Below are 16,212 nucleotides of genomic sequence, written 5' to 3'. Positions count from 1 at the left end.
GTTCTTAGTACACTACTTAGATCCTTTAATTTGTAGAAAATTGATTTTGGCTTATAATATACTACACCTTCTTTCTCTATAAAGAGAATAACTTCTATTTCTACAGCATGTAGAGACTCTTCACTGAAGTAACTAAATTTTCACCAATATATATATTCCTCATCAGTACATACCCATTTTCATTAGTGTCATAACCCACAGTCAGTTCCAATTCTAAAAACATATAATCAAGTGGCTTTATGATGCACTTAATCTGCTTCCTTTAAGTTTTCTGTATATTTAGGTCCCTTACCTATATACTCAAAGTGGAGGGCATTTCGGGTCAAGATTACTGCCCTCAAAAACAGACTATGGGGACTTCCCTGGTGGTACAGTGGTTAAGAATCTGCCTGCCAATGCAGGGGACATGGGTTCGAGCCCTGGTCTGGGAAGACCCCACATGCCGCGGAGCAACTAAGCCCGTGCGCCACAACTACTGAGCCTGCATGCCGCAACTACTGAAGCCCGCGTGCCTAGAGCCCGTGCTCAGCAACAAGAGAAGCCACCTCAATGAGAAGCCCGCGCACCGCAATGAAGAGTAGCCCCCACTTGCCGCAACTAGAGAAAAGCCCGCGTGCAGCAACGAAGACCCAATGCAGCCAAAAATTAATTAATTAATTTAAAAAAAGAGAAAAAAACGGACTATGTTAAAGGGATAATTATATCACACATAGGATTCAGGCCTTCTTTAAAACACTAAACCTAGGTATGTTGATATAACCAAATTCAACAAACTGGCACTGCAGTTATTTTAAAAGATAGCTATCTAGATAGAACATATCAAGTCAAATAAACTAACATCCCTTAAGATTTATTACAACTGCAAAAATCAACACCAGGCACAGAAGGGAAAGAAAAAAACAAAAGCTATGGTAACAATTTCAGGTATCTAGACCGCCCCCCCCCGGCCTCCTCCCAGACACACAGACACACAGACACACAGACACACACACACACACACAGTCCCACCTCTCTTGGCCCCAATTATATCTAGATTTCCATCTCTACAGCTACTTGGTAAAAGAAGAGCAACCAGGCCAGGAAATCACAAGAACAATAGGCATATGAACACTTTCACAAGCAGCCCTTGAATTGCAAGGAGGCCTACAAAAAGAAAAGGGGCCACTTATCTGGAAAACTATTTCAGTCACAATTTTGAAAAATGTGGTCCTCTGATTTTTTGTTTGTATTTTTGCCTAGGACCCCAGAAATCTTAATTTAATGCCCCAGAGTTTCTGTTTCCTTCAAAAAATTAACTTTTAAGAGTACGCAAGGGGCTTCCCTGGTGGCGCAGTGGTTGAGAATCTGCCTGCCAATGCAGGGGACACGGGTTCGAGCCCTGGTCTGGGAAGATCCCACATGCCATGGAGCAACTAGGCCCCTGAGCCACAACTACTGAGCCTGCGCGACTGGAGCCTGTGCTCCGCAACAAGAGAGGCCACGATAATGAGAGGCCCGCGCACTGCGATGAAGAGTGGCCCCCGCTTGCCACAACTAGAGAAAGCCCTTGCACAGAAACGAAGACCCAACACAGCCAAAAATAAATAAATAAATAAAATTTAAAAAAAAAGAGTACGCAAGTCTTACCGTAATTATAACATGACAAATATCCAATAATTTTTTTTAAATTAATTATTTACTTTATTTTTGGCTGCACTGGGTCTTTGTTGCTGTGCGTGAGCTTTCTCTAGTTGCGGCGAGCGGGGGCCATGCTTCGTTGCGGTGTGCGGGCTTCTCACTGCGGTGGCTTCTCTTGTGGAGCACGGGCTCTAGGCTGCAGCCTCAGTAGTTGTGGCGCACAGGCTTAGCTGCTCCGCAGCATGTGGGATCTTCCTGGACCAGGGCTCAAACCAAGTCCCTTGCATTGGCAGGCGGATTCTTAACCACCGCGCCACCAGGGAAGTCCTATCTAGTACTTTTTTTTTTTTCTTTTTCTGGGTTGCGTTGGGTCTTCGTTGCTGCATGTGGGCCTTCTCTAGTTGCGGCAAGTGGGGGGCTATTCTTCATTGTGGTGCACGGGCTTCTCATTGCGGTGGCTTCTCTTGTGGTGGAGTACAGGCTCTAGGCGCATGGGCTTCAGTAGTTGCGGCGTGTGGGCTCTAGAGTGCAGGCTCAGTAGTTGTGGTGCACGGGCTTAGTTGCTCCATGGCATGTTGGATCTTCCCGGACCAGGGATCGAAACCGTGTCCCCTGCATTGGCAGGCAGATTCTTAACCACTGCGCCACCAGGGAAGTCCCCTCCAATACTTTTTACAATAGTGCCTTTATCCTTAGGTGCTTACAAGGTACCAGTCAACTATGCATTTTTTGCTTTTTTTTTAAAAAAATAAATTTATTTATTTTGGCTGCGTTGGGTCTTCGTTGCGGTGCGCGGGCTTTCTCTAGTTGCGGCAAGCGGGGGCTACTCTTCATTGCAGTGTGCGGGTTTCTCATCGAGGTGGCTTCTCTTGTTGCGGAGCACGGATTCTAGGCACTTGGGCTTCAGTAGTTGAGGCACGTGGGCTCAGTAGCTGTGGCGCACGGGCTTAGTTGCTCCGCGGCATGTGGGATCTTCCCCGACCAGGGATCAAACCTGTGTCCCCTGCATTGGCAGGCAGATTCGTAACCACTGCGCCACCAGGGAAGTCCCCTCCAATACTTTTTACAATAGTGCCTTTATCCCAGTTATATGGGTGCTTACAAGGAACCAGTTAACTATGCATTTTTGCTTTTTTAATCTTCATAATAACAGTGAAATAGTTTTTATCATCCCTATTCTAAAGATGAAAACTCTGTGGAATACAGAAGCCAATCTGTCTCAAGTCTCATCCAATAAGAGGTAGAGCTGAGATCCTAATACAGGCAGTTGCATCCAGAATCTATGTTTTTTACCATGAAACTATGTTGCCTCTTGTCTAAATGTATGCATTAAAGAAATGATAAAATTTAAGTAGACAGAAAAGAAAAATATTTTCATGTACCAAATTTCATCCCCAAATACCCAAACTATTTCTTTCTAGCTATTTAATATACTTTCTGTACAACACAAGTTACAGTGTGTAACACTTTATCTCTTTTCTGCTTTTTTCAAACATTGTATTTCCCACAATATTTTCAAGGATCAATACTCTTTTGAATGCATTTGCCAGAACCAATATATTTTCTCCTCTACTGTTGAGTCTATATGTAATTTCTATTTTTCAGAAATAACACTGTTGCAAATGCACTTGCACAGAGAACTTTTTTTAACAGTTGGGCTTATTTTTTTAGTACAAATGAATGAACCTAGAGTTACTGGGTCAAAGGGTATTAATGATGAAATCTCTTATTTCTTAATACATACTGGCAGACTGGACTATACAAATCTATACTTCTATCTGTAGTATATATAAGCACTCATTTCAATGTAGTTCACCAACATTTAGTTTTCTTTTGTAAAGATCTTTGTTAATTAAAAAGGTGAAAAATGGGAACTTATTTTAATTTTTATTTCCTTGATTATTCTGTTCCTTTCTGTCCACCGGGATCTAGGTTTTTCCTTACTGATTTATATATGTTCTTCATATCTGTTAAACATATTGGCCCATTATCATACTTGCAGCCTATTTCTCGTATCTGTATTTTGACAACATTTAATCCACTTGTGATTTCATTTGGGTATGATGTTGAGGGGTTGAACAATCTTAAATCAACAAATAAGATAATATTCAGTTCAGGGATATAAAAAAATCCCCAACCTATTCATATAACTAGGTCTTATTTTAAAGAACTATTGGAGGGGGACTTCCCTGATGGCACAGTGGTTAAGACTCTGCGCTCCCAATGCAGGGGGCGCGGGTTCGCTCCCTGGTCTGGGAACTAGATTCCACATGCATGCCACCACTAAGAGTTCGAGTACCACAACTAAGGACCCTGTGACTTCCCTGGTGGTGCAGTGGTTAAGAATCCGCCTGCTAATGCAGGGGACACGGGTTCGATCTCTGGTCCGGGAAGATCCCACATGCTGTGGAGCAACTAAGCTCGTGTGCCACAACTACTGAGCCTGCGCTCTAGAGCACGCAAGCCACAACTACTGAGCCTGTGTGCCACAGCTACTGAAGCCCGCGCACCTAAAGCCTGTGATCCGCAACAAGAGAAGCTGCCACAACGAGAGGCCAGTGCACTGAAAGGAAGAGTAGCCCCTGCTCACTACAACTAGAGAAAGCCCGCATGCAGCAACGAAGACCCAACGCAGCCAAATAAGTAAGTAAATAAGTAAGTAAGTAAATAAAGAAAGAAAGAACTACTGGATCTTCCATCACAAAGTTGGTAACTAACTTTCTCTACACATTTTCACACACACACACACACACACACACACACACACACACACACACACACACACACACACAATATACCAAAGATTAAGATGCTCAAATAAAAATTTTTATTAAATTGATTATCTTAGAGGGTGATTCTGTTCCTGACAGAAACCTAAAGATAAGAGCTGGTAGGGGCTTCCCTGGCGGCGCAGTGATTAAGAATCCGCCTGCCAATGCAGGGGACACAGGTTCGTGCCCTGGTCCGGGAAGATCCCACATGCCGCGGAGCAACTAAGCCCGTGCGCCACAACTACTGAGCCCGCCTGCCACAACTACTGAAGCCCGCGCACCTAGACCCCATGCTCTGCAACAAGGGAAGCCACCGCAATGAGAAGCCCGCGCACCGCAATGAAGAGTAGCCCCCGCTCGCCACAACCAGAGAAAAGCGCACGTGCAGCAACAAAGACCCAACACAGCAAAAAATACAATAAATAAAATTAAAAAAAAAAAAAGAGCTGGTAAAACCTTAAAGAATGTGAATATGAATTCACCTATACTTTGCTCTTCAAGAAACTACTGTCTATGCTTATAGTATACAAGCATTCCTCTACAATGGCTCTTTTTTTCTTATTCTGGAACAATATCTATCCTTTCCATTCATGGATCTCAAGGTTGGAAGAGACACTGTTTGTCTTCTACTTTTACTATGCTCTAAAAAAAATTCATACCAAGTAGCCATATTCCAACCTATGCTTGAATAGCAAGAGCAACGGACAGAGAGCAGTCACAACACCAAGGAATACCTATGCTTGAAAATCCAGCTCTCTCCAGTGGGTCTAAAGGTCTTTTTAAGAATAAGGGGGATTGCTACCTCCTCTTAAAAAAGGAATCTGAGCAATCTTTCCAAGAATAAGTAATCTTAAAAAGACAAAAAACACAGTAGGCTTTTTATATTGATATCAAATACTCATTCTATTACCTTTTGAAATAGTTAGTGCTGGAGACCACTGTGACCGTAGAATATCAAGACAAATGCTGCCATTACTGTTAATATTTGGATGATAAATTCTTGTTGTAAACGCAACCTATCAAAAAAGGAGAATTTTTTGTAAACTGTTTCAATAGTATTGTCGAAAGTAGATACAAAACAACTGCCATATCCCAATTACCTTAGGTGGTTTGAAGGGGTAATCTGTTGGGAAATGAATTGTCAAGAAAAATACTCCACCCTGATAGGGACTGTCATTCTGTTGATAACAAGAAAAGGTGGATTAAAATGAGTGAATTACATAAACTATTTATTCTGAAATTAATCTGAATACTTACTGGCCCCATTATTGTAGCTTGCCAATGGAACACTGAAAAAGAACAACAAAAAATCACCATGAAGCAATATCCACAGTATACCTACACCATAATAACATATCATTCCCCATGTAATCTCAGTTCATTTATTAGCAATATGATGAGTCCTGAGCAGGATGAGGAATCTAAATTAAGTTGGAGTCTGAACAGAGAAAACAAAAATGACTAGCATGGTATAGAACACTGATAAGGTGCTCAACAAAGAAGTATTTGGGCTAAAACATCTTGAAAATTCATGTCAGGGAGACAAAATTCTTGACAAGGTCCAAGATTTCACTTTTAAACAGGCATTTCCTTACCTCAAAGGGTAAAAAAGAACCACAATATTCAATTCTTTCATGTGTTGTATCATTTCCCCAACACAAATATATATAATATACTCCTTTTATAATACTGGCATAGAGCAGAACAGTAAACTTAAAGTAGACAATACTCAAATTAGGAAATGCTGGTTTTTTTCCAGCGAGAAAAAAATTTCCAAGAGTTCTCACATGTAGGTCTTTAGAATTGCTGGTACCTCAGTAAATAAAGAAAACATCAGCTGAAAGCCCCAAGCTTGATTACAAACTCGGGAAAATCCCAATAAATTATATACTTGTTTAATAAGGAAATTTTCTCTTCAAACTGCAAAAAATGGTGCTTGTTCCATTTCCAAGGTGATGCCACTAAGGACAACACAAAGATCAAAAAGCCAGTTTTCACTTCTAAGCAAGCTACTTAGCACTTAACATTCACACTAGGATTTGAGCAAACTAAGGGAAGCTGTCACTGGGATTATACATGAGCAACCCAAACCACCTAACCCTCGACACAAAGAGGAAATGTGAAGACTAAAAAACCGCATGAAAATCCACTGGGATATCAGGCCAAATCCTTAAATTCCTTCTGACCACCTGCATGAGAACTGACCCTATGGTTGGCCTGCCCCTCACTGGGGCCTGAATCTACAAAGAGCAGCCTGTTTATTAGGAATTTAAAAAAAAGGATAGGTACTGCTGAGGCTCTCCTTTTTAGGTTACCTATCATTAGTACTGAGAAAAATTCCTCATAACTTCTGCCAACCAATTTTTTATGGATTAAGCAGCTAAGGAGAAAGTCACTTTGAGTCACTAAGATTAGTCCCAGTATCTTTAACAAAGGTCCTATTAAAAGAGCCCTAAGGTCCTGTTTAAAGAAACAAGTCTCATTCTGTTTTTAATCATAAATATACAATTCGAGTAAACAAAACAGACTGATAATTGGAGTAAATGATCCCAATGACAAAGCTGAAAACACTATTAAAAATGACCAAGCTACAGGTCAAGGGAATTGTTTTAAAGCAGATCTTATTCTTCCATTTAATCCTTCTATTTTTAAAATTTGTGGCTGTAAATGGGAAGATATATCTATACCTGCATTCTTGTTAAAGGTTGTAAGACTCAGATAAGGAATAAAAAGAGAGGACTAAAGCACTTAGATGATAAAATATACAAATATCGAGACATGCTAAAAAATTTAGTTAAATTTTTTTTAAACTACCTAAGTCCTAACTTTTTCTTCTGAGTCTTTTCAAGATCAATCTTTCTCTTGCTAAAAATACTGCCAGACTTAAGAAGTTATTAGGAAAATTTAAACGAGAACAAACTCTTGGCTCAAGGTAAAATATTTATTTTTGGTGATTTCCTATTCTTCCTCTACAGAAAACAAAGCCCATTTTATGCTTTATGATTAAAATCGACTAAAAATTAGACAACATAAAAACCCAAAAGGCTTGGAGCAGAAATTCTGACAAGACAAGCTGGCAACTAGAACATTTACAATTACATAAAGGATACCCCTCCTAGAAGAAGATGTGAAAAGATCAATATTTTCAAGTAATAATGCAATCTCTTTCATATCTGGCACTCCGGAAAACTGAAAATATTCTAGTATATTTAAGCAAGAATCTTATATTACTGAGAACTCTTATAAGCAGCATCAACAGGCTATTTCATATGTAATTCATATCCATTTAGCTAGTAAATCATGTTTGTTTAACATTCCCCAACAGAACTAAACTTACATAAACCATTAGTTCTAAATAAAAACCCATTAACACTCAAATGCTAACCTTTATTAACTTATTTGTTTTCGTCTTTATAAATAAAGGGTCAAATACTGTCACCAGAAAAATGAGCAAAAGCACATACACAGGGCTGTCTTTAAGAGTGAGAGGGGAAAGGAATAAGGAAATTGCTAATGTAGCAACTGAGATCAACGATAATTATGTCTCTTGTTAAAATGATCTAGAATCTACAATACCAACAAAAGGCAGAGAAAAACAAAATAAAAACACATTAATTTAATTAACAAAAGCATTTGAAGACCTACTATTTAAATCTTAATTGAGTATTCTGCCACACTGGTTAAATATAAGAATACCTACTGGAATCATTGACTTAGGTCTCCCTCTGGAGCACATTTGTTTCCATGTCTTGGCTATTGTACACAGTGCTACTATGAACACTGGGGTGCATATATCTTTTCCAATTAGTTCTCTCCAGATAAATGCCCAGGAGTGGGATTGCTGGATCATATGGTAACTCTACTTTTAGTTTTTTAAGGAACCTCCATACTGTTCTCCATAATGGCTGCACCAATTACATTCCCACCAACAGAGTAGGAGGGTTCCCTTTTCTCTACACCTCCAGCGTTTACTGTTTGTAGATTTTTTGACGATGGCCATTCTGACTAGTGTGAGGTGATACCTCATTGTAGTTCTGATCTGCTTTTCTCTAATAACTAGCAATATTGAGCATCTTTTCATGTGCCTATTGGCCACCTGTATGTCTTCTTTGGAGAAATGTCTATTTAAGGTCTTCTGCCCATTATTTGATTGGGTTGTTTGTTTTTTATCAAAAAGCTTTTATTAAGCTGTATGAGCTGTTTGTATATTTTGGAAATTAATTCATTGTTGGTTGCATTGTTTGCAAATATTTTCTCCTATTCCATAGGTTGTCTTTTTTTGTTTACAGTTTCCTTTGCTGTGCAAACACTTTTAAGTTTAATTATGTCCCATTTGTTTATTGTTTTTATTTCCATTACTCTAGGAGATGGAGCCAAAAAAATACTGCTGCAATTTATGTCAAAAAGTATTCTCCTTATGTTTTCCTCTAGGAGTTTTAGAGTATCTGGTCTTACACTTAGGTGTTTATTTTGAGTTTATTTTTGTATATGGTGTGAGAAAATGTTCTGATTTCATTCTTTTACATGTAGCTGTCCAGTTTTCCCAGGACCACTTACTGAAGAGACTATCTTCTTCTCCATTGAATATTCTTGATTCTTTTGTTGTAGATTAATTGACCGTAAGTGCGCAGATTTATTTCTGGGCTTTCTATCCTGTTCCACTGATCTATATGCTTGTTTTCCGCACCATACCCCTTTGATTACTGTAGCTTTGTAGTACATTCTGAAGTCAGGAAGCATGATTCCTCTAGCTCCAGTCTTCTTTCTCAAGATTGTTTTGGTTATTCAAGGTCTTCTGTGTTTCCATACAAATTTAAAAATTTTTTGTTCTAGTTCTGTGAAAAATGCCATTGGTAATTTGATAGGGATAGCACTGAATCTGTAGATTGCCTTGGGCAGTATGGCCATTTTAACAATATCTGTCTATGTCGTCTTCAATTTCTTTCACAAGCAACTTATAGTTTTCAGAGTATAGGTCTTTTCAGCATAATGGGGTTTTTTAAAATGTTTATTTATTTATTTTATTTATTTTTTTGGCTGTGTTGGGTCTTTGTTTCTTTGCAAGGGCTTTCTCTAGTTGCAGCGAGCGGGGGCCACTCTTCATCACGGTGCGCGGGCCTCTCACTGTGGCAGGCTCTCTTCTTGTGGAGCACAAGCTCCAGACGTGCAGGCTCAGTAGTTGTGGCTCACGGGCCTAGTTGCTCCACGGCATGTGGGATCTTCCCAGACCAGGGCTCGAATCCGTGTCCCCTGCACTGGCAGGCAGATTCTCAAGCACTGTGCCACCAGGGAAGCCCCAGCATAATGTTTGTAATGCTCATCCATGTTGTAGTATATATCATTTCTTTCCTGTTAATCGTCAAATAATATTCCATTGTATGGATACACCACATTTTATTTACCCCTTCATCAGCTGGTGGACATTTGGGTTGTTTTCCCTTTTTGGCTATTATAAATAAAGCTTCTATGAACAATCATGTATGAGTTTTTGTACAGAAATACGTTTTCATTTCTCCTGGACACATACCTAGGAATGAACTCACTGGGTTATATGGTAACTATGTTTAACTTTTTGAGGAACTGACAGGCTGTCTTCCAAGCTGGCTATACCATTTTGCATTCTACCAGCAATGTATGAAGGTTCAAATTTCTCCACATCCTCATCAACATTTGTTATTATTTGACTTTTTGATTCTAGCCATCCTAGTGGGTGTAAAGTGACATCTCATTATGGTTCTGACATGTATTTCCCTGATGATTAATGATGCTGAACATCTTTCCATGTGTTTATTGGCCATTTGTATATCTTATTTGGAGAAACAGCTATTCAGATCCTCTGTTCATTTTAAAATTGGGTTATCTATCTTTATATTGCTGAGATATAAAGACTTCTTTTTTTAATATTTTGGATAAATATGCCTTATTAGATATATATGACCTACAAAATTTTTCTCCCATTCTGTGTGTCTTTTCACTTTCTTAATAGTATCATTTGTTGCACCTAATTTTTAAATTTTGAGGAAGTCTAATTTATCTTTTTCTTTTATTGCTTATGCTTCGGGGGAGTTTAACTCTCCAGGGTAACCATTTTTTTCAATCCGAGAAAGGAATGTAATAGTACTAACTATGGTAGAAGCAAAGGCAAATTACTTTAGCACACCACAGAACTTCAAAAATGAAATCTAATCCCCAGACTTCTAATGCTTTTAATTAAAAATCAGCCACTCTCAACTTTGAGGAATTTACCTGAAATAAAAACACTCTTTCAATTGAATGACCACACTGATGCAGATGGATTATATGATAACCGTGGAGTGACAAAAGTAGAATCAGAAAACCTGAGAATGAGTCCACTTCCGGAACCTCCACAAGCCTCTCACCAGATTCTTCTCTAAAATAGTTTACAATTTCTATCCCAATGACCTAAAAGAATTGTGAGGTGTAAATGAGATAATGTGTGTTTAAGTACTTGTCCTGTCCTGTTTGGTATCAAATACTATAGTTACTCATACTGGACAGGTCTAAACATACCATAAATGGGATTTTTCATCACAAGTACTTAGTCTTATAATTTATAACATCTGTTTTATCTATAAAGCAGTCCTTGTACAAGGGCTTTGCTTTGGTTCTTAAGGATTTAGGAGACCAAAACAGCAATCTAAGAAAAACAAGGAAAAAATTAATTTACACACAAGCTAATATAACCTCATTTATTTTTTTGTCTTAATCTATATACTTCTCTTACACAAATGTTTCCAAGTATACTCCAAGTATATTCCATTTTTCCCCCTATTTGCTAAATGTTGCATTTTTTGTGTGTGAATTAGTTTTGTGTTACAAGGCACAGCCTCTTCAAATATCCTCCATTTTAAAAAGGATGAAAGATGGTATAAGGGGAAAAAGCTGTGTTGAGACCAAGTGGAACAAAAGCAAAATTATTATCCAACATGGATGATAAGTATAGATTATTTTAGACAGGATTAAGGAGATAAACTGGACATTAAAAATAAATTGTAGCTGTCTTCATGAATATGGGTCAATAGAAAGACAGACACAGACCCACATACATACATACACATATACATATACACACACATTACCCCCCCATCATCTTTAGTATTATCTTACTGAAAGAACAGTAGCTTGCTGTAGGTAAAAGCTCAAATATTTTGACTCAAGTAAATACCCAGAAGGGACAAAGGACAGATAAGGAGGAGCCAGGACAACTACACAGACAATGTCTGGCAGAAGAGGTTCAAAATGCAATAAACAGTACAGAAGATGATGGGATACACATAAAACTGCACCTTTCATGGGCAAGTAAAGGTAAATACTGCCTCTTCCCTACTGCATAATTATCTCTTCACACAAAATAACCTTAAGAGATGTGTATTTATCAGTCCCAGAGTTCCCCAGAGGCAGATTGTTATGCTGTTTTATGTTTCACTCTATCATTCCTTTTACATACTTACTATCATCTCCAACGGGACCTGCTGAACACTGTGCTGGGGGGTCCCGCGCCAGGTCGTTCAATTCCTTAAGAAGGAGAGAAAAAAGAAATGTATTCAACATAAATATAACTTTTATCCATTAATAAAATTGTCACTGTTACCAACATTCTCTGTCCCACCAGTAAAGCTCTTTTAGGAGCACTCCTTCTAAAGTCAGAGAAGGGTAGATTAATGAAATCTTTGGGATTTCATTATTTGGGATTCTTGAATGCAAATATATGTTTATAAAATAATCATTTTTGCTTTGTTTGGAGTTTAGTAGGTATTAAATATAAGGAAGGTAAACATGTATCGTACTAAAGAACCACAAAAACTGTTTTTAAGTAAAAACTTATTAGTTTTCAAAAAAGATCAACGGCTTTTTTTTTTAAAAAAGATTTTATTTTTTTGGCTGTCGTGGGTCTTCGTTGCTGTGCGCGGGCTTTCTCTAGTTGCGGCGAGTGGGGGCTACTCTTCGTTGCAGTGCGTGGGCTTCTCACTGCGGTGGCTTCTCTTGCTGCAGAGCATGGGCTCTAGGCATGCAGGCTTCAATAGTTGTGGCACGCAGGCTCTGGAGCGCAGGCTCAGTACTTGTGGCGCACAGGCTTAGTTGCTCCACGGCATGTGGGATCTTCCCGGACCAGGGATGGAACCCGTGTCCCCTGCATTGGCAGGCGGAGTCTTACCCACTGCGCCACCAGGGGAAGTCCCCATAGGCTGGTTTTTGTACCTCAAAACCATTAGGTTATACATGAGACAAACTCTTTAAGTCATAAATGTTCCAAATTACACGTAACCATCTGACAAGATGCTGATATTTTTTCAGCTCATATCCACTACCAAGGTTTCAAAGATAGTAGAAAAACTTAAAAAAGGATATATTACAAAGGCTGGCTGAATATAACCCATCATAAAGTTTTGTAATCAGAGATGGAACTACTTGTAGTAATGCTCCACAACCAGATGCCAGCTTCTTAGCTATTTTAACATAAGAACCCACAAACTTGAGATTTGTTACTGGGTGGGGATGCCTAAAAAACCACAAAGCAGGAAATCATACTATATTCCCTTTCCCCTTGACTTGGTATTTGAGATAAAAACAAGCTCTGAGGGAGGACTAGTTTTAATTATATGTTAAAACTAGAACAGTAAAAACAGTAAAATCTATTAAAAGTACAATAAAAACTATCTCAAATCTTATTAATGAGTTACATAAGTAAACGTTTTAACTTGCAACACATAGATATTTCTGTAAGTCCCTTCTTCTGAGTTAACTTATTCAGCCAGCCATTTGGGTACATCAGTTATCCTGTTTTATCCTACCTGTAAGCTCGGAGGACAAAGCATAAAGTATAGAAATAAAGTTCTGTTTTGTTTTTTAAAGGGCTGGGGTTGAAATAAAGATTTAACAATATTTACTTTCTTTCGTATCTCAATTTGGTGATTTTGTATTTCTCTACAACAGAGATTCCTTGCCCATCTCAAGGAGGAAAACAAACAAACAAAAAACAACCTGTATAGTTCCTATTCCCAAATGTTTGTAATAAAAGTCACTGTAACTAAGAATGCTTGCTTGATTTGAAATAAAAAGTTAATCTACTTCTGACTAACATTTATCTAAGCTGAATATAAGATTCACCAGATGGTGATCACTTTGTAATGTACAGAAATATCAAATCACTATGTTGTGCACCAGAAACTAACATAGTGTTGTGGGTCAACTATACTTCAAAAACAAACAAACAAACTCATAGAAAAAGAGATAAGATTTGTTTATCAGAGGTGAGGGGAGGTGGTGAGTTAGTCAAAAGGTACAAATTTCCAGTTATAAGATAAATAAGTACTAGGTATGTAAATGTACATCATGATAAATATAATTAACACTGCTGTATTTAAAAAAAAATATTTTATTTATCTTATTTATATTTTTGGCTGCGTCGGGTCTTAGTTGCAGCGCTCGGGCTCTTCGTTGTGGTGCGTGGGCTTCTCTCTAGTTGTAACATGCAGGTTTTTTCTCTCTCTAGTCGTGGCGCGTGGGTTCCAGAACATGTGGGCTCAGCAGTTGCAGCACACAGGCTTAGTTGTCCCTCGGCATGTGGGATCTTAGTTCCCCAACCAGGGATCGAACCAGCATCCCCTGCATTGGAAGGCAGATTCTTTACCACTGGACCACCAGGGAAGTCCCAACACTGCTGTATGTTATACATGAAAGTTCTTAAGAGAATAAGTCCTAAGAGTTCTCATTACAAGGAAAAAAATTTTTTTCTTTACCTTTTATTTTGTATCTGTGAGATGATGGATATTCACTAAACTTACCATGGTGATCATTTCATGATATATGTAAGTCAAATCATTATGCTGAACATCTTAAACTTATATAGTATGTCAATTACATCTCAACAAAACTGAAAGGAAAAAAATTTGAGCCATTAAAAATCCATCAGTCCACTTCATGAGCCAGTATGATATAATTAATTAAAAAAACCTTAACCCAAACTTAAGCTAATAAACAATTAACATACTCATTCAACACTTCCTTGGTTCAAGGCACTCATATGGATGAATCTCAAAGGCATAATGTTAAGTGAAATCAGTCAGACATAAAAAGACTATATTCTGTATGATTCGATTGATATGCATTCTAGAAAAGGTAAATTTATAGTGACAGAAAGCAGACCAATAGTTTCAGGGGCTAGAGAGAGCTGGAGGGGACTGAACTGCAAAGGGACATGAGGAAAATTTGGGGGGTTATGGAAATACTCTATATCATGATTTTCATAGGGACCACAAAACTGTGTGTGTGTGTATATATATATATATATTTTTTTTTTTAAAAAGTTCTGTCTTTTTTTTTTTTTTTAAACTTTGGGTTTGTTTGTTTGTTTGTTTGTTTGTTTGTTTGTTTGTTTATTTATTTATTTATTTATTTATTTATTTATTTATGGCTGTGTTGGGTCTTCGTTTCTGTGCGAGGGCTTTCTCTAGTTGCGGCAAGTGGGGGCCACTCTTCATCGCGGTGCGCGGGCCTCTCACTATCGCGGCCTCTCTTGTTGCGGAGCACAGGCTCCAGACGCGCAGGCTCAGTAATTGTGGCTCACGGGCCTAGCTGCTCCGCGGCATGTGGGATCTTCCCAGACCAGGGCTCGAACCCGTGTCCCCTGCATTGGCAGGCAGACTCTCAACCACTGCGCCACCAGGGAAGCCCTGTGTATATATTTATTAAAACTCAAACTGTATACTTAAAATTGTCAAATTTTATTGTATATAATATATATCAAAGTTGTTTACTAAAAAAGTGTATATCCATTCATCTTTGTATATGCATAAAATATCTCTGAAGAATACATAAGAAATTAGTTCACAGTATTTGCCTTCAGAAGGAAAGCCTGTTTTGGGGGTGAGAATAGGAACTATATGTATTCCTTTTATACCTTTTAACAAGTGTATTTATTGCCTATTTGAAAAATAAATTACCAAGGGCTTCCCTGGTGGCGCAGTGGTTAAGAATCCACCTTCCAATGCAGGGGATACAGGTTCGAGCCCTGGTCCGGGAAGATCCCACATGCTGCGGAGCAACTAAGCCTGTGCATCACAACTACTGAAGACTGTGTGCCTGGAGTCTGTGCTCCTCCACAAGAGAAGGCACTGCAATGAGAAGCCCTCGCACCGCAACAGAGTAGCCCCCACTCGCTGCAACCAGAGAAAGCCCGCGCACAGCAACGGAAGAACCAATGCAGCCAAAAAATTAAAAAATTAAATAAATCTATAAAAATAAATAAAATAACTTACCAGTTCTGACTATAAATTTGGATTAAAATAAAATAGCTATTAAAAGCTGTGACCATCTCATTTCAAAATAGTGAAAAGCCAGTTAGACTGAATAAACACAGAAGCTACAAAATTTGATGTGCCTGCATTAAGATGAAAACTGAAGGGAGTTCCCTGGTGGCCTAGTGATTAGGATTCCAGACTTTCACTGCCGTGGCCCAAGGAACTGAGATCCTGCAAGCCGAGCGGCGTGGCCAAAAACAAAACAAAGATGAATCCTGAAATTAAATAAAGGCACTGATCTAGACAGATCACTTGGGCAGAAAGAAATACCCTAACACATCACGCTATTTTTTGTTTAACAGCTGGCTTTATCTTATGCCTTTATACCTATACATTAATTTCCTTGACTTATTCCAAAAGAAATAGTATTCAGATTTGTCTTGTATATCATATAGCAAATTATACATTACTGGGATTGAGAGTAGGGCTAAGACAAAACCCAAAACCAAGGAATTTTCCCGTTTATTGAAAAACTTTTCTATAGAAAGAATAGAGAAATAAAG

At 38.5% G+C, this 16,212-nt stretch overlaps 1 protein-coding gene and 1 long non-coding RNA gene across 4 annotated transcripts in view; both read right to left on the bottom strand.

Annotated features, from left to right (window-relative positions):
- The window catches only part of UBE2D2 (ubiquitin conjugating enzyme E2 D2), a 59,080-nt gene that overhangs the window by 5,336 nt on the left and 37,532 nt on the right, over positions 1-16,212 (bottom strand). For all 3 annotated transcript variants that reach the window (XM_082382108.1, XM_082382109.1, XM_082382110.1), the window contains exons 2-5: positions 11,861-11,924; positions 5,646-5,677; positions 5,489-5,566; positions 5,299-5,404 (exon numbers count right to left, since the gene is read on the bottom strand). In XM_082382108.1, coding sequence (XP_082238234.1) covers positions 5,299-5,404; positions 5,489-5,566; positions 5,646-5,677; positions 11,861-11,924 — 280 coding nt within the window. The remainder of the gene's footprint in view (positions 1-5,298; positions 5,405-5,488; positions 5,567-5,645; positions 5,678-11,860; positions 11,925-16,212) is intronic.
- On the bottom strand, positions 12,276-14,710 carry LOC309624246. The gene is made up of 2 exons (XR_014241835.1): positions 14,150-14,710; positions 12,276-14,015 (listed from the first exon to the last, which is right to left on the bottom strand). It is a non-coding gene; the product is annotated as an uncharacterized lncRNA (long non-coding RNA).

This window comes from Balaenoptera borealis (genome assembly GCF_965194805.1).
Source record: "Balaenoptera borealis genome assembly, chromosome: 2".
Classification (NCBI taxonomy): domain Eukaryota; kingdom Metazoa; phylum Chordata; class Mammalia; order Artiodactyla; family Balaenopteridae; genus Balaenoptera; species Balaenoptera borealis.
This window is presented reverse-complemented; position numbering and strand designations above follow the sequence as displayed.